Below are 26,976 nucleotides of genomic sequence, written 5' to 3' on the forward strand. Positions count from 1 at the left end.
GTTGCATGTTGATTTGCAAGCCTATATTATTAATTTTGCATGTTGAATTGCAAATATAATTTTATTGCTCTATATTGCACTGTTCTATGTGGTTCTACAGGCGAGAGTTCCGTGATGGTTCTCGCAGGGGTAGATGCGAGCTTTTAACTTATTTTTGCATGCTGAATTGCAAAACTCAATAATTCGCTTATAATAAAAAGATAATGAATAAGAGCAGTGTAATATACGTTATGAGATATCTCATCTAGAGTATGAAAATCTTAGAGATACGGTCTTGGGAAGATTGTGAAGATACAAAAACTCTGTGTGCTTTATTTTGTCCCCTGAACCCGCTATTGAGGTTTCTACTCTTGGTCACGGTTTTAGGGAGAGTCTGCCACTTTACCTGGGGTGGTGTATTTGACACAACTGTTATTTTGGTACCAAAAAAGTGACACTTGTGGGCGTGGGGTGTCTTTGGTGTCTCCGACATTAGATGTGGAGGTCTAATGTTCCGATGAACGGTATTGTTTCCTGATATCGGTCTAGGGCTATGTTTGAAACCCAGTAATAAAATATAAATTGTGTGTTAAACTACCATGAGAAGCTGACTTGACCTCGGAGATTCTACTCGTTTGGTGTATCTGCGGCAACGGTAATTAAAAAGAGGAACTTAAATTGTATGCATTTAATAGTGCATGCATATGGAAAAGAAAAACCTTAAGGGAAAATAATAAAGTGCTCATACATTGCACATAAATCATGCATATTTTTGCTATGCATTAGGACATGCATCTTTAATCTTTTCCTTTAATTGTTACATGTTGGGGAATGCATGTTGTTTAAGTTCTAATGCATGTTAAATATACTGCTTACTTACATTCTGATTTCTTGTTATTGATATATGTTCTGCATGCTTAATAATTGTTTCATGTTGCATGAATGCTTACCTAAATTATGTAATTCTCATAATCGTATTCCTCTGAATTATTGCACGAATTCGTATATGTGGTTATGAGACATTTAAATGTTGCTATTGATGTTACTTGTCAGTTAATTTCTGATAAATTATTGACTGTCGTAGCGTAAATCTTTACTTATTCTTATATATGTTGAAAATTACACTCGGCACCCACACCACATACATGACAAATGATATACCTGCAAGAAAAATTACAGTAATTCCTACTTAGATAATTATAGTCTAATTTTTATAAATTTAACATTTTTCAGGTAAAGAGTAGAACTTATGAGTGGCTGCGGGACGAGGCTTCGGATCGATATTTTGGATTTATTGTTTCAGGGATAGTTTGAGAAACTCTGATGTTATTATTTATTGATAATGAAATGAAATAAATATTTTGGTCTTGCTCCCCACTGTAATGTTCCAGAATACTTAACCTTATAGTATTGCTTGTTTTCGCTGTTTTATAAAAAAGAAAAAAAATAATTCCTCAAAATTTAGGGTGCCTAATTATCTCTCAAAATTTGATATTTTCCTGTACTTATGATTTTTCTCCCAAACCTGTCAGAACCTCACATGTCCCTCCTAGATAACATACTTTGTCTTTCCCCTCCACATTTGAATATTGATGAATCAGGATTAGAAATCAGATGATTATGACATATTAATAAGGATGTAAACGGTTAGGATTCAGGTCGGATGTCCATCCAAATCCGAATATGTTTTGTTGGATTCGGTAACTGAATCAAATTCAATTAGTAATCCGATCTGAAGACAATATTAAGTTGGCATCCGAATCCAGGACCAAATCCTACTAATATCTAAGTCTAATACATAGATTTTAAGCAAGTTGAATCAAGATTCAGTTTTGGCTCATATCTATCCAACTCCGGACCTGAATGTTGGTCCGATTATGTCTGACTCGGTAATTCCCAGATCCTGCCATGTCCGACCCGTTTACGTCCCTATGACATATCAATTATCATGTATAAGTTAACTGCGATCTTCTAGGTGTTGATACTGGGCCCGTTTAATTGGGCTGGATCAGGCCTGACTCTCATCAGGTTTGAGGCAGCCCAACCCGGACGCCATGTCCACTACTATTTAGGTCTGTCAACGGGTTGGGTACCCGACCCAGGATGTACCCTATCCCATCCATATAAAAGGTGGTTGGTTCAGGTTTTGTTGGGTCACAAAAATCAATTCCCAGACCCAGACCCACATGATTTCAAAAATTTATTTGTATTAAAATACATATAAAATACCCGGATCGGGTCAGGTACATGGTCGGTTCGGGGTACCCCGCAAAACTCATGATCCAAACCCGGCCCGCATAATGCTAGGGTCGGATCGGGTACCCGATATAAACCCGACCCATTGACAGCCCTAGCAAATCGCTATTCGCGCGCTTCCTTTTAAAAGGGAAACCTCCAAATGAGCGCCAAAAGTCTCCCCGCGTTTCCCTCGCTTCCCCCAATGGCGTTCTCGGAGAGAGAGAGAGAGGGTTGAGCTCCATCGATCTTGATAGATCCGTCCTCCGGCCGACGGAAATGGGGATCCCCGGCCTCCTTCCGCTGTTGAAGTCGACGATGGCGCCCACCCACATCAAGGAGTTCTCCGGCCACTACGTCGCCGTCGACACGTACTCCTGGCTCCACAAGGGCGCGCTCGCCTGCAGTATGGAGCTCTGCAAGGGCCAGAAGGCTTCCAGGTAACGCGAATTCCGACCCGCCTCACGACCACGATGATCGCCGATAGTTCCGATTGTTCTTTTCAGCACTAAATTTGTGCCTTTCTTCTGCGATTTCTCGTGAAAATATTTTCGGACAAAGAACCATGGAATGTGCAGGATGCATAAAATCCCCTTTCAATCCGGTTTCTTCTTTAGCTCCACAGTCCCCAAGATTTAATGAAGAAATATGAAGTAATGTACTTGGTGAATGTGGCAAAATTCAGCTTGGGTATGGTAGGCTGCAATGGAATTTGGTAGTGAATTGCTCTTGTTGGCCTTCTTATTTAACCTTTTGTTCCTTATATTGCAAGAAAGGATATAAATCATATAATTGCGTATGGTGCCCTCCCACCTTTAACTTCCAAGTGAAAATGCGAGCAAACCAAGCACAGGACCCATTGACCCATAGAATCTTGAAAAGAACTTCTAGAATTTAGTGGAGCGGGGAATCAACATTATGTTAGAATTGATGGGGATGGCTTCAATACTATCAAGGGTGTAATATCGTGCATTTTCCAATGATTTTTATTTTCTAAAATTTTGAATTTTTAATTAAGTATTTAATGAAATTGATAAAAATCATGGAAAATATATCATTTTATAGGTGATGTCAGCTGGGTCCGAACGTGGCCTAGAGCCCACTGACAAGACATATATGAGCCAATTATAATTTTAGAATTTTTTTGTTTTAACCTTTAAATTCAAGAAAAAATTAGGTTAAATTCAGGCAAAATTTGGAGGCGAAAATCAGGTAAGTATACCATTAGATGCGCCTCGTAATTCTGAGCACGTTGGTATCCTGTTTTTCTGAAATCAGGTTACGTTTGGCTCGAAAATCACATTTGTCAAAAATGACCCGCCTTTATTTTTGTTTTTTTTTTTCAGATTGGATCGGACTGAATCTGCTCTATTTGATCCAAGCTAAAATAGATCTAGACTCGATGCAGGACCCATATTAACTATGATCTGGTTCAGGTAGGATCCATATGGATTTTGTATATGGATTTGGATCTTGAATCCAGATCTGGATCCAAAATTCATATATGACAAATTTAAAATTTTAAAATCAATTTAAAATTTAAACTGGGTAGATAGAATTCTATCTAGAGTAGAACTCTACTCTAGGGAGACTTCCAGAGGGGGGCGACACCCTCTGGAATATTCTTAGAATATAATGTTTAATAATTAAATATTAAATAAAACAATAAATAAATTAATTAAAAGAAGGATAATGTAGAGTTCTACATGATGTAGAACTCTTCTTAAGTCAAGCTTCTCTAGAGGGGGCGTCCTCCTCTAGATTTATTTAAAAGAATAAAAATAAAAATAAGAAGATAGAAATTTTAGAAAACATATAAAGTGGGTAGATCTCTCTCTCTCTCTAGAAATTGTGATTCTAGAGAGAGAGAGAGAGTGAGAGTGAGTTAGAAAAAAAGTGGATACCCAAACTCGTGTGGGAGAGAGAGGAAGAAAAGAGGGAAAAGAAAGAAAAGAAAAAAAAGGGAAGAGAAGATCGAAAAGAAGAAAGTAAAAGGAAGAAGAAAATCTAGTTTCCTCACCATACATCTGTCGATTTCCGATTTTTTTTCTACGCTTTGATTAAGGTACGGGTTTCTCTCTATGTTCGTACGGGAAGAAATACGTATAAACAGATTTTATGTGTAAGTTTAGATGGGAAAGAGAAATCTGATTAAAAAATATGTATAGGTATGCGTATTAAGTGACAATTTCATGTATTTCTTAATTTGATATGAACATGCCATCAATTTTTTCTTGTTTAAGCATGTGCTCAACTTTTATTGATTTTTAGTTATGCATATAGTGTGAGATACATACTATTGATTTTTTTTAAAGCCATTTATGTTGAATATATATATATATATATATATATATATATATATATATATATATATATATATATATATATATATATATATATATATATATATATATATATAGCCCTGTCGATCTTGGTATTTGCTGATTTTTGTTCATGTTCTGAAAGAAATATTGATTGGATAAGTTTTGATCTGATTAGATTTGTCGATTTCAGCATATGTGCAATCTGATCAGATCTGCCATTATATTTTTGGTGAGCAGTCTAATCAGACCTGCCTATATGGATTTTTAATACTGTCATCAGACTTGCCTATATGTATTTTTGATGCTGTTATCTGACCTATCAATATGTTATTTCTTTATGTTATCAAATATGCAAATATGATATTTTTTTTTGTTGTTATTAGATCTGCCCATATGCTATTTTGGTGTTGTGATCAGATCTGCACTATGTTGCGTGAGTGCAATCTGATCAGATCTGCACTGTGTTGTGTGTGCGAGTTGATTATATTTGCCATCGTGTTTTGCAGGTGCAATCTGATCAGATTGTCGATGTGTATTGCATGAGCAATCTGATCAGAGTGTCGATGTGTATTGCATGTACAATCTAATGAGATTGTTGAGGTGTATTTTATGTTCAATCTGATCAAACTGTCGATGTGTGTATATGTACATTTTGATAAGATTTGCCAATGATTTGTGCTTGCTCAATCTGATCAGATTTGAGCATGTGTGTGTGCATGTGCATTCTAATCAGATTTGCCAATGATGTACATTTTGATAAGATTTGCCAATGATTTGTGCTTGCTCAATCTGATCAGATTTGACCATGTGTGTGTGCATGTGCATTCTAATCAGATTTGCCAATGATTTGTGCTTGCTCAATCTGATCAGATTTGGTCATGTATGTGCATTGTAAAACCCACAATTAAAAAAAAACAAAATTATTGTATCGGACCCGGGTCGGGTCGGGTTCGGACCCGACCCGGGCCCGTCATCGGTAGGGTTTAATAACCCGACTCGAGAAGGGGATTTTGAGAAAACCCCCTTCCCGAGCGCTGCTCCCCGCCTACGAAATCGGGCGGATTAGGGAAACCCACCAAGGGTTTCCCCATTCATCGCCCCCCCTGAGGCTTTTAAAAACACTGCAGGAGGGCAAAGGGAGGCACACAACCCTTCGCCCTCCCCGTGCCGACCTCCTCCTCCTCTGCTGCGCACGTCGCCGATGTCAGCCACCGCCTCCCAGGTACGCCGTTCTCCTCCCTCTTCTCTTCCTCACCCTCTCCTCTCTGCCACCTCGCCGGGAGGCCGACGGGCGGCTCACAGCCCCTGCCGCGGCCTCCCACCTACCCTGTGCCCATCGGGGGCCCGACATGTGGTCTATGGGGCCCCTGTCGTTCCCTTTTCCCTCTGGGAATTCGCCGGAGTGCTGGCAGGGGACCGAGGCCCCTGCGACAACCCCCTCACCCCTGTGGGTGATAGGGAAACCGACGGGAGGTCGGTTGCCCTCCCTGTCACCCCCCGTCCCGACCTCTTTTTTTTCTCTGTCGACAGGGGTTGGTCCCTGCCGCCTCTCGGCTGTCGGTAGGGGCTGGCCCCTGCCACCTTATCGCCATCGGCAGGGGCTAGACCCCTGCCGTCTCGTGTCTGTCGACAGGGGCTCAACCCCTGCAGATTCGATGTTGCCGGCCCCTGCCACTTTGACATTGCTGGCAGGGGCTCAACCCCTGCCACTTTAATGTTGCCGGCAGGGGCTCAACCCTTGCCACTTTGACGTTGCTGGCCCCTGCCACTTTGATGTTGCCGACAGGGGCTCAGTCCCTGCCACTTTGACGTTGTTGGCAGGGGCTCAGCCCCTGCCACTTTGATGTTGCCGGCAGGGGCTCAACCTTTGCCACTTTGTTGTTGTCGGCAGGGGCTGGCCCCTGTTGTCTCGAGGCTGTCGGCAGGGGCTGACCCCCCTGCCGCCTCAGTGTTTTCGACAGAGGGCTTAGCCCCTGTCGCCCCGCTGTTGTCAGCAGGCAGGGGCTCGCCCCCTATCACTTTTCGGATTTCGGCCAGTAGGGGCACACCCCTGCTACCTCTCTTTTTCGATCGACAAGCCTGACTTTTTATTCTTCGCATGATAATTAACGTAGCGCTGAATACTCACACTTTTGCAGACTTCGCATCGAACCCCGCTCTGGCTCCGCGGCCTGAGCCTCGTATCATCTACACTCGTAGACGCACGCAGCTGCACGACATCCCGAGGTAGGGGAAAGTCGCACAAGGATTTTGGATTATTAAAATAAAACAAGACTCCTGAGATAGAATAGTTATTTTACATACCTGCTTATCTGAAGAAGTATTTAATTTATAAATTGCTAGTTAGTGTTTTACTCGTTCTGATTCTTTTGAAACTACATGCTTAGAGTAAACTCTATGGGTAGACTCATTCTAGAGAGAATCAAGTAGTTTAATTGGTATACCTGTTTACCTGTAAGACTTCTTGACTTATGATTGTCTGTCCTGCATGCTTATCCTTTTGAAATTTGCATACTTAATGAATAGACTCATTTCTGGAGAGAAACCCACTGCAATTACTATTATAATCGAACCTTAAGGCAAGTATGGTATAAATTGGACGAGAGGTCATGGAGTACCTTGAAGTGAGAACTCAACACTTTATTGATATAGATGAGATAATGTAGGCCTCCACAGGCCAATTGCTCAAAGAGCAATACATGTCATGTATGAACCAAAACAATCATAAAACATTATATGTTGCCCTCTCATCGTAGTTCTACCTCTAGGAAGGTACGATCGTACTTTTGGACAAGTACGTCCCATGTGGGTTACGATGGTTGGATGATGAGGTTGTAGCAACCTCGATGCGTGTATTTAACACAATGCTGAGATCACATAAATGGTGACCATTCGCCTTCACAGGCAAGATGCTCGAGTGGGTCTAATAGACCAGAGCATGTAGGATGGGGCGACAGTTAAGAAACCCCCGTCGTACCCATTCAACCTTCATGGTTCATCAAGGGAGAGGATGGATGGTACAAAAACTCCGATGGACATGTTATTAACAACCACCCCACGGGCAGAAGACTCGGCTTCCCCAGTCATCGGAGTTAGGGGAATTGGGAATACCATAAATTATCCTAGGTGGTAACTCTCAGGTACTTCTGCAAAAGTTGGATGCATCCATGGGCCACGAATGCCTTTGGGGATTTACTCTCTTGGTCACTGACCGTCCCCTTAGGAGCGGACTCAGTCAGCCTCCGGGTTAATGAAAACACCTGACATAATAAACCCCCGGATCAGTCTCGGTTGTTTCTACGTTTCGCGTCTGTGCGTACCCACAGGCCAGTTAATATCAGAACTTAAAGAATATCTTCTTGAATAGTTGTAGAGCATTGAGACTTACACTGCGTGAAATGCTTCAACTAACAGCTCTTTGCACATATTATACTTGTTAGAATAGATTACAATTGTATTGATATCATAACTGCTTATCTCATGAATGTCCTGCTTTATTTTCATTCTACTTATCTGTTCGTGCACCTACTGGTTTGTTATGAAACTGACCCATTTCATGGGCAGGTAAGGAGTAGGGCTTCACAGGCGGCCGATGGCGTGGTGCAATATGGATCAAGATTTACCTTCTTTCTGCTGGCGGCTTGGCTCTGAGTCTTTTTTTTAGTTTTCTTTAGATTATTGAACTTTGGAAAAATGCTCATTTTGTAATAAACTGCAGATTTTTAATCTATTGCCTTATTTTCTCAATTCCTTTAAGTTGTTGTTCATGTGAATGACGGTTTTTCAGCTAACGTACCCAGGATTGTTGACTTGTGCTCCTTTCTAAATGTCTTCTGCTGTCATTTTTAAAAGTTAAAACTTTAAATCTTTGAAAGGTTTTTCGATAATGTTTTCGAAATCACAAGTTGAAATTTCGGGGCGTTACATGCATTCTGATCAGATTTGCCAATGATTTATGCTTGCGCAATTTGATCAGATTTGTCCATGTGTGCGCATGTGCATGCTGATTAGATTTGCCAATGTTTTGTGCTTGTGCAATCTGATCAGATTTGGCAACATGTTATGCGGGTGCAATCTGATTAAACTGTCGATATGTAGAGTATGAGCAATCTGATCAGATTGAGAGATATGTTGTGTGCTTGTAACCTAATCAGATTTACTAGTGTGCTGGGTTTGCAATGTTATGTAAATCTGAACAACTTTGCCGTGTTCAGGCTCACATTCATGTGGGTTGTAGGATTATGTATCCGGTTATATGTTTTGATTTGGTTATGTATGCTTATACATTTGAATACCATGTTGCAAATGTGCATATCATACACATGAATCCAAAGTTTATTTTGATGTTTGCATAAATATGATCATGAGCATGTTTGAGTGTTTATGCATGAAACTGATCATGATAATTGGGGTTGCAAACATTTGTTCGCATGCGTATGCGTTTGGCCTTATGTGTATTCATGTTTTGTGTTTGAATGTGCATTGTGAACATGTTTTGAAACAAGATGTGTGTTGCATGTTCACTAAAATTTTGCAAAAGATGCATAAATCACTTTTGAGATGCTTTGGTGGTCAGATGTGAACCACAACGGGCCGTGTAGGCCAGGAGTATGTGTTGCTCTACTTGTGTTGATTTTATTTATGCATTGCAAAATTTATTTCTAAAAATTATTGGTTTTCCAAAAAAATTAATTGCATTGTTACAATGTGACAGGCCAGGGCCCGAAGTTGGTTTTGCATGTGGATTTGCAAAACGGTTCTTGTGTAAAAAACTTGAAGTTATTTGAAAAGGTAAAAAAGACCAAACAGTGTAATTAATCTCTTTCTTGATGTCCCTTTCACAGTGTGAGAATCTTAGATAGCGGTCTTTGGAGACCGTGAAGATATTAAAACTCCGTGTGCGATTGTGCCCCTGAACCTGTTATGGTGGTTCACCTCCCGGCCACGATTTTAGGGCGATTTCAACCACTTTGCTTGGAGGTAGTATTGTTGACTCAACTGTAGTTTTGATATACCAAGAAAGTGGTGTTAATGGTTAAGGATTTCTATTGATGTCCCGACATTAGGTGATGATTCCTAATGTTCTGATGGAGGGTGGGGATTTCTGATATCGGTCGAGGAACAAGTGTGGAGCCCAGTAATAATATACAGATTATGTGTCAAGCTGCAACTAGGAACCTAACTTGGGCTTTGGGAATTTGTGCCCGTTTTGAGTATTCGCGGGTTTAAGGAAAAATAAAAATTAAACTTGTGTGCATTTAATAGGGACATGCATGCAAAGACAACTATGATAAATAACTTAATAAATTATTCATGCATGTGTATTGAATCATGCATATTTACTGTTCAACATTAGTTCATGCATTCATGCTTATTTTGTTTCGCATGTTAATTGTTATTGAATGATATTTTGTTAAATGTTGTAATGGTAAGTTGATTATGAAAATTGTTGTGATATTTCTCTGAAATTTATCCATGAATTTGGTTTATGTTGTTTCTTTACTGATTGGATTTTTAGAGGAATTCGTACAAAGGACCTTCGTTCTTACCCGTTTTTATAAAATTGTTTTACAGGTCCAGATGTTCAGTGATGTCTTGACTTGCTGGCCGGAGACTGTGAGCCTTGTGTGACTAGTTTTGGTTTCTCTAAAAGAGTAGCTCCTATGTGATAGACGATTTTTGTTTTGAGTCTATTTGACATTTATTTATTGATTAATAAAGTTTGATTTATTCTTCTTTGATTCAATGCACAATCTTTTTGTGGTTTGATATATTAAATCTATGAGGCCCTGGATCTTTGGGTTGTTTCCGCAAATTTTTTTTAAAAAAATTCCATTATTTTTACGAGGATTATTTGGGGTCATTACAAAGGGGCCAAACACTTGCAAGGAAATGATTGCCTTTGTATCTCAAGTAATTGTCAGTCATTTGCAACCATTCTTCAGTTGCTATGCATGTGTGTGTGTGCACGCGCATGTTTGTGTGTTTGTGTTGGGGGATGATTGTATATATGTAAGTGCTATCTGCGTATGTAGGTGATCATACATGTACATGTGCATTAATATATGCATTCATGAAGGTATGTACCTACACACGTTTATGTGAAGGTAAAAAATTAAGGCTTGGAAATCCATTGCAAAATCCAACATCAACTAATATTTAGTCGTTCTTTGTGGTTTCCCCTTGTGACATAGATGGTTTAGAGCGCATGTTGTCATTTCTCTTGGATTTGCCATTTTATGATTCTTTGTACTTTAAACTCTATTCTCATGACACTGGAAATAGTTAGATGTGTGGATTTTGAATTTTAACAAGGATGCATGTGATAGATGGGCTATTGAAGTTCTTGTTTGCTTTTTAGGATTTATATTGTTGCTCATACTCACGAACCATGACTTATAGTCATGATTGATTAGTAAATTGTAGGTCTATCTTTATGTTTAAGCAATACTGTGATAACATGATTATCTAGTTGAAACATCTAACATTTAGACACATACTCTCTTTATTACTACTTTGCTTTTATTAATTCATATAAGTGCATGATATTTAAAGAAAATTTACAACTTTTCCAAAGTTTTATTCTATTATTATTTGTGTTGTTGCACTTGCATAGCACTTCCATGTGGTCTAGGGCATTACTTGGTGCTTTTCATTACATTAGGCTTATATTTACACCTTTGAATGGTAATGAACATATTTTATAGAACAAAGACAGTGGTTCGGTCATACTTTCTTACTGCAGGTTTTCTTCTTGGTTGTCTTATTATCTTGCTAAGCTTAAGTTTGACTGTCTTTTTGTACTCACAGGCATATTGATTACTGCATGCATAGAGTTAATCTTTTGCGGCATAACGGCATTAAACCTATTCTTGTATTTGACGGCGGTCTTCTACCAATGAAAGCTGAACAGGAGTCCAAGCGTTTGAAGTATGGTTAATGATACAGAACGGAATCTTTATTCTTCCTTCTTTTTAATATTGTGCATGTAGTGAAGATATAACCTAATTACTTGCAAATAATGTTTAAAGATTTTCTGAAGGCCATGGTGGCTATTTTATAAGCTTTGTCCTTTAGTTCTTGTGTTTTCCTAAAAAAGGCTTTTCATGATTATATAAGATTATATCCTTGCTCCATCTACATGGTGCTTTCAATACCTTTACTAAAGATTTTCTCAAGTTGCTTTTTGCTTTTGAAACCTTAAAAAAAACAACGTAGCTTTACTAGTTCCTGGAGTGTTGTCATCACTGGTGCTGCATCCTTGACTATATGTAACATGCCAAATATGATGCAAATTTTAGATTCACTTGCATTTATGTGCTGTTTTGATTTTCTCACCTATTTTATAGCAATTATGTGTTTTATAATTCAATACAAAATTGAGAACAATTGTCTATTTCATACCATGGTGATTTTATGAGGTTTATTTTTATGCCAATAGAAAGCTAAGGTAAAGTGATGATTTTTTTCAAATGATTTACTAATTGCTTGTTGCCCACACACACACACAAATATAAATGCATGTGTGTATGCATGATGTTCTTAACATCTACTGCCTTTAGCGGATGTTAACATGATAAATTTGCTATGAGCTGCATGCTAAAAACACTGTATGTATATATTTTATTGTCTGTCATGCTAACCAGTATTGGTTATAAATCAAATTTATCATTTATCAAAATTAGTTGAAATGAAAAAAAACAGAGTGTTTTTTTACTTAATAATTTGAACTTATGACAAGCAATATTACTTTTTTTCTGGACATTTTCCCAAGAAATTCATTAAAAAACATATTTTTTATTTTGCAAATTGAATTTTCACTTTTGATACACTGTCAAGATTATGTGAAAAAAATCAGAAAATGGTGATTATGGATTAAGCTAATGCAGTAAATATATAACAAAGTAGAGTCAACAAACAATTATAAATAATTGAAACATAGTCTTTTTATTCAAGTTAATCTAGAATTGATCTGAAAGATCATAGTTCATGATACATAAAAGTGCAAAACATTTCGTATGATATCTTAATATTCTAGTTCTCTAAATTCTAACTCTAAACACACCAAGACTAAGCTTCTTCCATTTTTGTTTGACAAATGTTCAATGTTTCATTTGCAATGCATGGAGTTGTCTTGGCCTACAACATGAGATTTGAATCAGTATAGTCTACCGTTAGTTACTAGTGTAACGCCCCAAATTTCAAACTTGCGGACCTTTTCAGAAAAACAGGCAAGAGACTAGAAATATCTCTTTCCTTCAGAGTTTGTTTATGAAATCAGCGGAAGATTTTTCTTTTGATAAATCATAAGGCAAACTGACATCTTTGGGCACGTTAGCTAAAAGAACCAAAACTCGCAAGATTCAGATATCCCAAGGAAAATCCAATACAAACCCATAGCGTCCAGGACGCGAGCTAAGAGCAAGAAGAAGAAGTCTTGAAGCCATCTTGCAATCGCGCCATCGCCCGTAGAGTACCTAATCATCACCTGTACCCATAGAATGGGTTAGTTTCGCGAAAAACTAGTAGGTGCACAAAAAAGACTACAGGGAACTGAATTAAGTACATTTAATTCAGTTGGTTACGCAGTTTAAAGCAGATATGCAGTTAAACAGGTAAGCAATGCAAGCAGGTGAATAGTGCAAACGCGTAAGTAGTGCAAACAGTAAGCAATTCAAAGCAAGTAAGCAGTGCAACTGACAAACGCAACATACGATTCAATTGATCGTAGGCTGTGAACCACCACGCAACTAGCTTGTTCTCGTTCCTAGAACGAGGTCACAGCATCTAATCACCATCAGGACATCGTTTGTCGCTTACTACTTCTAACAAACGCGTTGTCCTGAACAACCTTAACCTATTCTCATCTCTCAAAGTCTTACGAGGCTAACCGTCACCGGTTATGACGCACTAAGGCGTCATACCTTCTCAGAAAAACTCACCCTTCCGTAGAAGGTCCAAAACATGATCACTAACTCAAATCGCTAACGATCTGATTCTCACACCTGAGTCAAGCATGTAATCATGCTAAAACAGAAAGCCGAAACTATGAATTCATAGTTGGCTATCACAAACAATCTCAGAAGATCGTCACAACTCACCATAACTTTTTATGGTAAGCAAAAACACAAGATCCACGTCGGATTGTTCGGTCCGAGAGATATACGACCGGACAAAGAATTACCGCCCTAGAGGGTATACCTGATCTTGGACCCTACACTTCCTCACAAGAGTTCACCGTCTTTGCGGCTACCCGTTCGTGGACAATGTACATCCTCACAGAGATCTCCCACTCTAGCCGGGTCACCTGATCTGGGAAATGTATAACCTCACAGCGAAACCTTTGGGAGATCGGTCCCTAACAAATGCCATATCCAATGAAAATCATTGCGATACACACATCCACACAAATGATCGCTCTCAGGGTCGATAGCCACTAATACAAACAACAAGATCAACGTCGGATCACCTGGTCTGGGAAATGTATAACCTCACAAGGAATTCCGCCCTAGATGGTATACCTGGTCTTGGACCATACACTTCCTCACAGGAGTTCACAGTCTTTGCGGCTACCCGTTCGTGGACAATGTACATCCTCACAGAGAATCTACCACTCTAGCCGGGTACTTGGTCTTGATCATACACGCCCTCGCAGACAATCCTTTGGAGATCAGGTGCTCGACAGACACCCCACTCAGTGATACATGCATCAATAATCGATTGCTCTGAACCATTGACCGCCTCAGAGTCGGTAGCCACAATATGGGCACAAGCATGCATATCAGCAATATGCACCGTATCACTTCACATAGAAGCATATAATCCTACGCATCGTGTTATTGCCACAAGGAATATTGCAATCCTCAAATAGGCCCTCAAAGCATGTGTAAACGACACATGAGAACGCGCAAATATGGCAATCCAGTTGATTCTATGGGTGAAGGGTAACTAACTCTACCCGTCAGCTAAACAAAATAACTGAATAAAACAAGCACTCATAACAATGCTCGTAAAACATATAATTACCATAAAATGGCTCAGTCCATCAATAAGTAATTAAATTAATCGTAAGGCATAAACCATTGCATCACAAGACATTCATAAGCAATCGTACGACAACAATTATATCACAATATGTAAGCAGCTTATAAGACAAGCGGCCACATCAACCCTAGTTGCCACCAGTTCGTAGATTACGAGCTGTATGCAATCACATCAATCATAAGAGATGCAAACCAACAAGTGCTACGCTACAATAAGCACCAAACAGTTCGACCAAGGGATAAAGCAAGTCACATGCTAATATGTAGCAACTGGCATAATGCTATTATTATAAGCATTTAAATAGTATGAGAAGCTCCTTATTACTCCGCAAAGAACTACGTAACCAGTTTAACTAACTAGAGTAACGCCTTGACAGGCGTGCACAACTCAACGAGTAACATACTGAACTATCGAGCAAACAAGCGAATTAGTAGTGCAGGCGAAGCAGTAGTGCAAACGAATCAGTAGTGCAAGCGAATTCGTAGTGCAAGCGAAGCAGTAGTGCAAGCGAATCTCACGACTCAACGACCAATGTGAACATTCCTTATGTTTCGATAATTACGAACCTGCGGGTACGCGCAGGCAAAACGTAGAACCAACTGAGACTAGTTCGGGCGTCTGTTATTCTATGTATTTTCAATAACCCGAATAACTAGTTGAATTTGCTCAAAAGGGACGGCTTTAGCCGAGAGAGGATTCCCCAAAGGAGGCTATGCCACGGACGCATCCAACTTCTGCAGACTTGTTGAGCTAACTAATGTAGCCCCTTTCCCCTAACTCCAATGACTGGGGAGGCCGGATCGTTGCCCGTAGGGTGGTTGTTAACAACCTGTCCATTGGAGTTTGTACCGCTCTGTCCTCTCCCTTGACAGACACATAGAAGCGAATAGGTACGTTAGGGGTTGCTTAACTAACGACCCATTCTATGTTGTGGTCTTTAAACCACTCGAGCATCTTGCCTGTGAAGGCGAATGTGAGGCCATTTATGTGATTACAACATTTTGCATTTAGCGTTGTTCGAGGTCGCACGACCGTCTCATCCGATCATCGCAGTACTAGACGTGTCGTGCACGACTACAAGTACTCTAGGATGAAGGGGGTATAGCTCCTCAATAGAAGCCTCAACAGGAGTGTTTCACAAAGATGTAAAGTTTATCAACTTTACTTTATCTTTTGAAACAACAGTACCTTGTGCCAACATTATGCATGTGATTATCTCGAATCACATCCGCTATCGGGGTATCTACATGTCTCGCATGACTCGATACCGACCTCGATAGACGGGATGCAGGTTTCTCAACAGAACACCCGCTAAGAAGTTCGCTCGAACCCCCAATTCGGGATCACCCGAGATAAGCCAAGAAGGCGAGCAAAACCAGCCAGTCACATCCTTCCAAATGCTTCGATTTGGAGTAGTCTTTGATGCTTTTGCGCAACTCCCTAAAATCTCAAGTCGACTCTGCAGGACTGCGCACACGCAGAGCCAGGATCCTTGCGAGGTATCCCTCTCTTTAGACGAGGATGTGTCGCTCGCTCCCGACTGAACTCTTGTCGCAAGAGGAAGAGTGGCAAATGTCCCTTGCATCCTCCACGAGGATGCCTTTAAGGCATACGCAAAGAGCAAGAACCTGCACATCATCTGCAAAAGCAAGGCAATACCAACACATATGCAAAAGCAAGAGCCTAGGCGCAAAGCGCGACGACAAAGTAAAGGTGGTAAGCAGAAATGCAACGCAAACCCTCGCACAACGCGCAACGGCAAGTAAAAACTGTAAGCAGGAGTGCAACACAGAACCTATGCGCGATGCGCAACGACAAGGTAAAGGACAAGGATCGCGAAACCGCGTCCTTGAGTTAAATGCATACTCATATAAATATATATGATATATATATGCATATATATATATTTATTTAATTGTCCTTTTTAGTTAATTGAACTTAATTCAATTATCCAAGTCTTCTGTGCAATCTTCCTCTACCTTCGAGAGTTGCAAGCTTGCTGGCATCTGCGAGTGTAAGCGATGGACGGCTCAGGTCGTGGAGCGCGAGCAGGATCCGTCGCACGAGCTGCAAAAGTGACGATCTTAGCAAGCTAACACCAAAATAGAAGGTCAGGGGCACCGTCGCCGTCAAGGAAGCAGAGGCAGGGGCATCGTGCACATGCGCACCTACTATAAGCGCAAAGAGCAGGGGCAAGGCCACGAGCCCCTGCTGACATGCTGTTAGCAAACAACGGGGAGGCAGGGTTGCGCCCCTGCCTTATGAAGGCACGAGGAAGGCCGAGGCGTCGCCCTGCTTGTCAGAAGAGCAAAGAAGCGAGGCCCTTCCCTGCAAGCCACTAAGGGGGAAGCAGGAGGTCGCACCTTGCCTTTCAACAACTAACGGAGGCCCGCCCGATGCCAGGGAAAAGCGAAGCGAGGGGGCTTGCCCCAGCCTGCCAAAAAACAGCAAAGGCAGGGGCGATGCCCCTGCCTAACGAGAAGAGAGGCACAGGGAGGGCTCGCCCCCCTCCCCTGCCGTAACACGAAGCAGGGAGGGGGCTCAGCCCCTCCCCTGCCGATCAAAAGGGCAGGGAGGGGGCTCAGCCCCTTCCCTGCCGTAACCGAGAGCAAGGAGGGGGCGCAACCCCTCCCCTGCCTAAAAGGGAGCAGGGAGGGGAGCTCAGCCCCTCCCCTGTCGATCAAAAGGGAGGGGGCTCAGCCTCTCCCCTGCCGTGACAGAGGGGACAGAGAGGAGGGGGCCGAGCCCCTCCTCTGCCGTAACAGGAGGCAGGGAGGAGGGGCTCGACCCCTCCCTTGCCGTGACAGAGGGGACAAAGAGGAGGGAGAGAAGAGATTGAGAGGGAAAAGAGGGGCGTACCCGGTGGTCGCCGGCGGCGGCAGCAACGGAGGGGGGTATCCGGTGAGAAGAGGGGGCTCGTACGTCGGGGGCTCCTCTGGGGAGGCTGCTGGAAGGTGCTTGTCGGAAGGGGGGCATCGACGACGATGCTCAGCAACGCAGAGAGGGAGTCGGTCGGGGGAGACAGACCGAGAGAGGAAGAAGGGGGGGCAGGGGGTTCTCTTTGAAACCCCTGCCTCGCTGTCTTCAAAAGACACGGGAGGTAGTGCCTCCCTTTCGGGTCCGGGCCGGGTCCGGATCCGACCCGAATCCAAACTTAATTTTTTTCCCAGCTTATTACAACCAGTCTACAAACAAGCACTTTCATAAATTTCCAAAATCAACTACTTGGTAATATCTACATGTTGGGTCATTTTTTCCGCTTCAGACTTTTCCTCCCTCCATCAATTAATCTAACTAAAGAAAACCCCATAATAATGAATAATTTACACAAGGATGAAAAAACAGTGATGTTATGATTTTAAACATGATAAACTCTATATATCAAGGAATGCTACATTTATAGAGCAAAAAAGTTTCTTTGAGTCAAATGTGCCTATTAAAGAAAATGATGATTACTCTTTTCTTGAATTATTTCCTAAATGTAATGATGATGTGTTAAACAACAATGATGTTAATGATGAACCTCAATCCAACATCCAGTGTGGTGTCTAATGATATTGATGGTGAACCTCTAGTTGTCCAATATAAAGGAAGAACTAGTGATAGACATCTAAATGCCTTAGAACAATATTCTAGCATAGAAAATCAAGAATCAAACACTCTTAGGAAATCTATAAGAACACATAGGCCTTCAGATAGATTTATATCCTATAAAAATTCTACTCCTCAATATAGAGATTCTCTAGCCAAGATATTTTATTATTTTGAACCCTCATCATACAACCAGGCCAAGATTTATCTTGAATGGATGAGTGCTATGAATGATGAAATACAAGCCTTAGAAAAGTCTAAAACCTGGGATATAAAGAGTCTTCCTCATGAAAAGAAGACTAGGCTGTAGATGGTATTTAAAATTAAAACCAAGAGTAATGGAACTTTAGAGATGCATAAGGTTAGATTAGTGGCTAAGGTTTTGTTTTTTTATCAATGAGATAATCTCTAATGAGCTTCCTTTGAAGGAAAGGAAAGTAAACAGTTGGGAAACAGATATCTAGATGAATTATAATGGACTAAGAAGGTGAAAGCAAAAACCTGGGAAACTCATTACTGTTAATGGACCCCCTCCAAGTGGTGGTCTTTTAATTACATTCTGGAGCACAGGTTCCATTTATTATTTTCTCCAAAATTGCTTTTCGTATTTTAAGGGATTAGAGGTCTCATTAATCCATCACAAAATGAAATTGAAAGGTTTCCTTTTCTCAAATGCATATTGATATTTGAGGCATGGACAATGTTGTTAATGGGAACATTAAACGTAAATCCACTTGCAGTTCATGTTGCTCTGCCCACTTCATTTAGTGAAAAGTCTTACTTTGCTTTTAAATCTGGATTTTGCCAAGATCTTGTTCCTAGGTTGGTCTAATACATGTTTTTTTTTAAAATCAATTATTCTTGTTTTGTGGATTAGGTATAATTTGTGTTGTATAGCTCTTTCCTTTTCTCTTTGATTTCATGCATTTGGTTTTATGGTGGTTATATTCTGCTTCGATAAGCATTTCGGTCAGCTAGCTTTTTGGATTAGCATTTTTACAGGCTTTTATTTCAGATATGTATGTTGTGCATGCTATTGTAGGTCAAGGAGGGAAAATCTTGAACGTGCCATCCAGCATGAGTCTACAGGAAATTTAAGTGCAGCTTATGAATGCTACCAGAAAGCTGTTGATATTTCACCTTCAATTGCAGTTGAACTAATCCAGGTGGATATTTCTGTTCTGGACATGAACCGCTGAAATCATTTTGCATTATTATCTTGTGCTTTTCATGTAATCTCACTCATTTTTTATCTTTTAAATTGTGTGTGTGGGCTTAGACTTTCTATTAAAGCAAGGTTCTTAATGAGTAACTTCGATAGAATGTCCACCACAATGTTTTTGTTTGACTTGAATGCACTGTGAAGGTACTAAAGAAGGAAAATGTTGATTACATTGTGGCTCCATATGAGGCTGATGCTCAGATGGCATTCTTGTCCATTAATAAATGTGTTGAAGCTGTCATTACAGAGGATTCAGACTTGATTCCATTCGGATGCTCTAAAGTTAGTTAATATTTCTTTTCCATATGCTTAATCATTGTTGATTTTAATAGGGATACTAAGTTGTAGGATTTGCTAGCGCATTCAAACTGTTGCTTGGTTGTGTGAATACAAGGGCCTGATTGTTGTTGGTGTTATTGCTGAACTCAGATTATCTTCAAGATGGACAAGTATGGCCATGGTGTCCAATTTGAGTATGATAAACTTCAACAGAACAAGGAATTGAACTTCACTGGGTTCACAAAGCAAATGCTCCTTGAGATGTGTATTTTAAGTGGGTGTGATTATCTCCAGTCATTGCCTGGTATGGGTCCAAAAAGAGCCCATGCATTTGTTCAAAAGTTTAAATGCCATGAAAAGGTACCTTGTATATCTTATAGATTCCTGAAGAGTTGTTGATAGGCATACTGTATGCTTTTTAATGGCGGTTTCTTTGTTTGATATCTCTTTTTTGTTAATACCAGTAGTTCTGGCTTTACAAAAATAAGAACTTTTTGCTTAAGATAGTTCTAGATTTCAAGAAATTTTAAAGCTTCTTAGTTCAATCAAACTAGTAACTAGAGTTTTACACATTGGCAAAAAAAGTTATAACATGATTCTTTTATATAATTCTTTTTTTTCAAAAAAAATCATATAAATGCCTTTGTTGTGTGAAGCCCAACAACACTGCTAGTATTTTACATAAGACAATGTGTAACGCCCCAAAATTTCAAACTTGTAAACCTTTAAAATAACTTGAAAGATACTAGTAAATCCTTTGCTTTTCAGAGTTTTTTGTTTTAATGAATCATCAGAAACAATTTTTTTTTTAAAAAAAAGACAAGTCGACAACCTTGGGTGCATCAACGGAAAACCTCTATTTCACAATATATTATATCTTCGCAAAACATTTAGAAAACCATATGCATTAGAAGAAAATATCAAGTTTATACAAAATGGGATTTCCTGAGGAAACCTTTTTACAAAATGCAAAACCCAAAAAGATATATCCAAGATGCAAGATGCTAGCAGAAACAGTGGGATCTCGAAGCCATCTTGCAGTCGCATCATCGTCCGTCTCGTAAACCTAATCATCACCTGTACCCATAAGATGGGTCAGTTTCATGAAAAACTGGTAGGTGCGCAAGAAAAACAATATAGAACAACTCTATCATGTGTATTTAATCCATACATGATACACAAATCAACAATAATATAAAAAAATCTAGCATATGCAGTTAATTCACACATGATACACAATTCAACAAGTGATGTGAGCAAGATAACTTTGTTTCGATATTAGCTGTCCTGCGGGTACCCACAGACGCGAAATGTAAAAACAACTGAGACTAATCCGGGGGTTTATTATGCCATGTATTTTTTATACCCCGTGTAGCTAGCTGAGTCCGCTCCTAAAGGGACGGTCGGTGATCAAGAGAGGATTTCTTAAAAGCATACGTGGCAACAGATGCATCAAACTTCTGCAAAAGTCCATGAGATCTACCACCTAGGATAATCTCTAGTAGTCCCGTCGCCTAACTCCAATGATTGGGGACACCGAGTCATTTGCTCAAAGGGTGGTTATTAACAACCTGTTCATCGGAGTTTTTGTACCAATCCATCTTCTCCCTTGACGGAAACAAGAGGCGAATGAGTACGTCAGGTTTATTTAACTAACGACCCATTCTACATGCTTTGGTCTTTCAAACCAGCTCGAGTATCTTGCCTGTGAAGGCGATCATCACCATTATGTGATTTTAACAATGTGTCATTCACAACTTTGAGGTTACAATCATTGCAGTAATAATATGTCGTGCTTGTCTAAAAGTATGGCTACGATGAGAGGGGTATTGGTTTCTCAAAAGAAACCCCAACTCCATTGTTTCGTAAAAAAAACGATACAACTATATTATTTAGTTTGACATGATCTAGTCTTTGAAAACACTTGTATATCCATGTGTAATTTGCACGATACGAGATCGCCATGGATCTCTCATCCATTTATCGTAGTATCAGCATATCGTGCATGTAACGACCCCAATCCATACCCTTTAAAAATGCGGAATAATTTTTTTTTCTAAGAGTCGCGGAAACCTTCCCAGAGATTTGGGGTCCTCACAGTTCCACTTTCCATTGGATAGCCCATCCACCACAAACGAAGTTGCAATTATCATCCATATTAACCAACTAAACTCTTTTATTAATGAGTAAGAAAATTTCAATGACAAGGTTTTCTTCAACTGAAAGTAAATTAACAATTGCAGAATCTAAAAGAACTGAATGACAAAAGAAAGAGCCATTATGTCCTCTACTAAAGCTGACAAGCCCAAGTATAACTCATCCATCCCCAGATGCATGTCCAACTTCACTGTTCACCATATCCTGTGAAAAACCAACAAAGTAGGGTGTCAGAACCGAAATTCTGAGCACAGCTATTTCTAGAGAAAACAGGTGAGAGAAAGAACATGGATAAGATTTCATGCAGTGATTTGAGTGAGTACAGATATAAAATTTGCAACATTTAAATATCCATAACTACCAATAATTGCATATACTCACCAGTCAAGAACAATAAACAGTGTCATATATCAATAACTAAATAATCAAACCTTTCAGCATGATTTCACAAAGTAAGTCATATGCTACCACCAAATGATGTCATGATATCAAGAATGATTCAAATATGCATGATCTAATGCATAACAGAAAAATGCATGATTATGTGCAATGCATGATTTCTTCTGTTATCTTTCATTTAAGTTCCATCTTTCCATATGCATGCCCTATTAGATGCACACATATTTAAGTTCCTCTTTTTAATTACCGTGGCCCGCGGATACACCAAACGGGTACAAACCCCGAGGTCAAGTAGGTTCTTGTAAACACCCCAAATTTTCACTCACCTCCCCCAACATTTCCACCAAGCATCATCATCCAGCCTCTGAAATCGCTGGAGGGCAAAATGGTCATTTTCTGAGCCCGGACCTTGCAAAAGTCCAAATTTCATCTGAAACTCTCAAAATTTCTCTAATTTTAACTCAGATGTTCAAAAATTTATTCCTGACAGGAGACAGACAGCTCCAAGTCTTGGTTCAAGATTCTATTGCATAAGACATGACATTGCATATCATTGCATGAGCATTTCAAATCACTGCACTGCACAACATGTTATTTCGAGGTCCAGAACTCTTGATTTCAAAATTTTCAATCCAGATTAGAATTTCAACTCTTTTCAAAATTGATTTCAAAACCCTGGGTCTTCAAAATTATCAATTCTTCCCATTTTACCCCCAGGGTCTGAATTTCAAAATATTTTCTCAGGAAAACGATCTGGATAGTTTTCAATATGGACTTCAGCCACTTCACCTCAGATTTTGCCCTTTTGACAATTTCAAATATCTTCCTTTTACAAATTACCTTACAGGAGCCAACTCTTTCCAAAAAATTCCTTTTTTACCAATTAGTCCAGATTTTATGAAAATTCCAAAAAGAAGTTGTTTTATCCTTATTTCAATAAAGAAGCAATGTGGGACCCACACTGAGGTGGTGTCACACAAGCTTTTCTTTTGAAAATTTGAATTTTGAAAAACCCAAAAATATAGGAGCCTTGTCCCCTGGATTGGTGCCACTTGTCATTTCTCTCCCCTCCCATTTCCATGCCAAGTGTCAGTGTGGGGCTACCTTAAGAAGCCGCCACATGTCATCCCATGTATCTGCCATGTGTTAGTATCCTATCATGCGCCATGTGTCATTTCAAAGAACACCAGAAGATGCCAAGTGTCATAGGTTGTCCTGTCTAGAAAAGTGGGGGCTTGTCTCCTCTGAGGTGGCGCCTCTTAAAGTGTGTCTCCTGCAGGGGACACGTGTCAACCTCTCCCTTCTTCTAGAAAAGTAACCTAACACATGTCTCTCCCTACTTTCCTCAGAAAAGTAGGAGACACGTGTCACTCCTAAAATCCTCCAGAAAAGGTAGGCTTGTCTCCTCTGAGGTGGCGCCATTTGGAGTGTGTCCCCTGCAGAGGACACATGTCCATCTCTCATTTCCTCAGAAAAAGCACATGCCATGTGTCATTTCCTAGCTCTCTTCAGAAAAGCTAGAATTCAAAGATTCAAATCTCCTCATAGGTGGCGCAGATCCTGAACTTCTACCTTTTCATCTTGTCTGAGATGGCGCCACATGGCTTGGCCCTCCTATCACCCTTCCTACGGACCTCAACTACATTATCTATAAACTGACGACTCATAACAATCCCTACTCCATTCCTATTCCTATTTATTCCTGTATACCAAATCTTATATCCCCAAGGTTCTATCACTTTAGCTTTCTCACCTACCCATTTGGTCTCTTGAAGACATAAAATATCAATCTTTCTCCTACACATAACATCTACTAACTCTACCAACTTACCAGTTAAAGACCCTATGTTCCAAGTGGCTAACCTAATTTTATGGTCTTGGACTAACTTCTTTACCCCCACCCGTCCAACAAAGTGAGGGAACCCTTGCCTATTTGACACCACACCCGGGCGCCGGTGTGACGCGTCGCTTCTGGGCGACGACCTAGCAACCCTTGCACATTTATCACTGCCTCCGGGCCTAGAGAGTACAGCGCGTCGCTCAGTCGGGAACGCCCCAACGAAATTCTCATATTGGTTCATTTTCATAGGATATGACAGTTTTTATGCTGGCTGTCACAGGCCTACCGCAACCCTCCTCCTTTATCCGGGCTTGGGACCGGCAGTGTATAACTACACAGGCGGAGTTTAACTCTAATGAACATATTGAGCAGGTCAAAGAACTCCTGAACCACAGGTTCAAGATGAAGGATCTTGGTAAATTGCGATATTTTCTTGGAATAGAAGTCGACAAGACTACTGAAGGCATGCCACTCACCCAACATAAGTATACCATTGATGTTCTCAATAAGGCAGGTATGAAAGATTGCAAGCCTCTAAGCACACCCAGTGTACTTCATCAGAAACTCAGCTCCCAAGATGGAGATTTGTATGAGGACCCTACAGGGTATCGTATGATAGTAGGGATGCTTCAATATCTCACCTTCACTCGCCCTGATATTGTCTATTCAGTCAATCAGGTATCTCAGTTCATGTATGAAGCCCATATTGGGCATATGGAAGTTGTTAAACGCATTCTTCGATATTTGAAGGGAACTATTGGGGATGGTCTTCTCTACAGAAAGAGTATGAATGGGCATCGCATGCATGAACTTCTTGTTTAAACAGATGCAGACTGGGCAGAAGATCCAGATGAACGTAGGTCAGTCTCAGGATACTGTGTTTTCATTGGCCTAATTCTTGTCTCATAGAGCAGTAGGAAACAAAGGGCCATTGCCAGATCCAACACAGAAGCTGAATATAGATCAATGGCAGCTGCTACAGCCGAAGTAACATGGATTAGACACCTGTTGACAGAAGTAGGAGAATCCATATCTAGATGTATTCTCTTATGTGACAATCAAAGTGCCATCAATATGTCGTTTAATCCTATCTACCATAGTCGTGCCAAGCATATTGAAATTGATCAACATTTTGTAAGATAGAAGGTCGAAGAGAAGGAAATTGAACCCGAATTCGTTTGGACTGCTGATCAAGTTGCTGACTTGTTTACAAAAGGGCTTATCAAGGGCCGATTTTGGATGTTAAAAGGCAAGTTGTTCATGGTTCAAAACCATATACAACTTGAGGGAGGATGAAAAGGAGTCGTCATTCATGACTGGGTTTGGATCTCGGATCACAGACCCAACTCGAGTTTATTTAGTCTCATGTTCATTAATGGCCTATTATAATTCTTGTTGTGTAATGGGTATTTTCATACCCTAATATTTGTACCAGCCTATATATAATGATAAGCCAAATACCTTAGACCCTAATTGGGGTTTTCTGCAGCCACCATGTTCTCTCTCTATTCCTTATTCGTTCTTGTGATTGAATGACAGAATCCATGATTTCTAACATGAAGAGGGTGACACCCATCCCCTGCGAACCCGACACAAAGAGAGGGGGAGCAGGGAAGAGGTGCCCTCCCCTCCGTCGTTAACAGAGGGAGAAGATGGGAAGAGGGAAGAGACACGGGAGAAGAGAAGGCAGGGAGACGTACCTGTAGGAGGAGGTCGTTCCCGACGAAGGGAGCTCCGGCTCCGGCGAGAGGGACACTGCGGGTAAGGGGAGAGAGACAAAGCGGGGAGAGAGAAGGTTGGGGGGGGGGTCCTCTTTGGCATAAGAGGTAACCCCCCGTGTGCTTATTTATAAGCACAAGGGTGGGTGTCGGATCTGACCAGATCCAACCTGGATCCGATTTTGTTTTATTTTTTTATTTTCGCACAGGTTTTACACAATGACTTTTCATGGGACAAAAAATAATTAGCATTTCCTTCTATAATGAACACTACACTTATTGGTACAAATTGATTTTCACTTCTGTTGGAATAAGAACGTCACTTAACCTTTTGCAGGATTTGATGTATAAACTAGAAACTGTTTGCGCTATCCTAGTATGTAAAACCTATAATTATTATCAGGAAAAAGCTATAAATCATGGCTTCTGTTTATGTTCTACATGATATTTTCTTAGAATCTGTCACATAGACATGGATACATAAGCCAACGAGCTGGAGAAAGGATGCATATTCGAGAAATTTTCAAAAAATAGGATATGAGGACGCACACACACATATATTAATATTGTGAAATTAGTAAAGAGTAACTAATTGAAATATTATATCATTGAAAAGATTAAAAATAAATTTTACATTATGTTCAATTGTATGAAAAAAGGAGGGAGAGAGAGTGAGAGTCCATTTTTCTTTAGCTGAAGGCTTGGACCGATACAAAGGACTCTTGTTGAGATCCCTTGATCAAGAGAGAGAGAGAGAGAGAGAGAGAGAGAGAGAGAGAGAGAGAGAGAGAGAGAGAGAGAGAGCTCCATTTTTCTTTAGCCGATTGAGCTCCCTTGATCAATAAGTTTGGTTCCTCTCATTAATTTTGAGGACATGCTGCTGTGGCACCACGATAGTTATGCTCTGAGCTTAACTGGAAAGGAGTAATGGAATGACTTGAGGGATAAATATGTGATTCAACCATGGAGAATTATATTTGGGAAGCAACCATTTACCACGTGCTTGTGGATGGTTTACAACTTTACATTGCTGCTGAGCAGAAACATCCAAGTTAGGACAGATTACATTGGAAGGGCATTCCCACCCTAACAGATGCTTCTCACGTAAGACGGAAGAGGAATCACATAATCACCTCTTCTTTAAATGTCAAGTTACTGCTAATGTATGGCAGGTAGTATGTAATAAAT

General features: G+C 40.3%; 1 protein-coding gene across 1 annotated transcript in view; it reads left to right on the plus strand.

Annotated features, from left to right (window-relative positions):
* The first annotated feature begins 2,493 nt into the window (after positions 1-2,493).
* The window catches only part of LOC149834552 (5'-3' exonuclease family protein), a 39,224-nt gene continuing 14,741 nt past the window's right edge, over positions 2,494-26,976 (plus strand). The window contains exons 1-5 of the mRNA XM_090009390.1: positions 2,494-2,654; positions 11,349-11,468; positions 19,216-19,339; positions 19,540-19,677; positions 19,825-20,034. Coding sequence (XP_089865516.1) covers positions 2,494-2,654; positions 11,349-11,468; positions 19,216-19,339; positions 19,540-19,677; positions 19,825-20,034 — 753 coding nt within the window. The remainder of the gene's footprint in view (positions 2,655-11,348; positions 11,469-19,215; positions 19,340-19,539; positions 19,678-19,824; positions 20,035-26,976) is intronic.

Source organism: Nuphar pumila, chromosome 6 (genome assembly GCF_984573655.1).
Source record: "Nuphar pumila chromosome 6, dmNupPumi1.hap1.1, whole genome shotgun sequence".
Classification (NCBI taxonomy): Eukaryota; Viridiplantae; Streptophyta; class Magnoliopsida; order Nymphaeales; family Nymphaeaceae; genus Nuphar; species Nuphar pumila.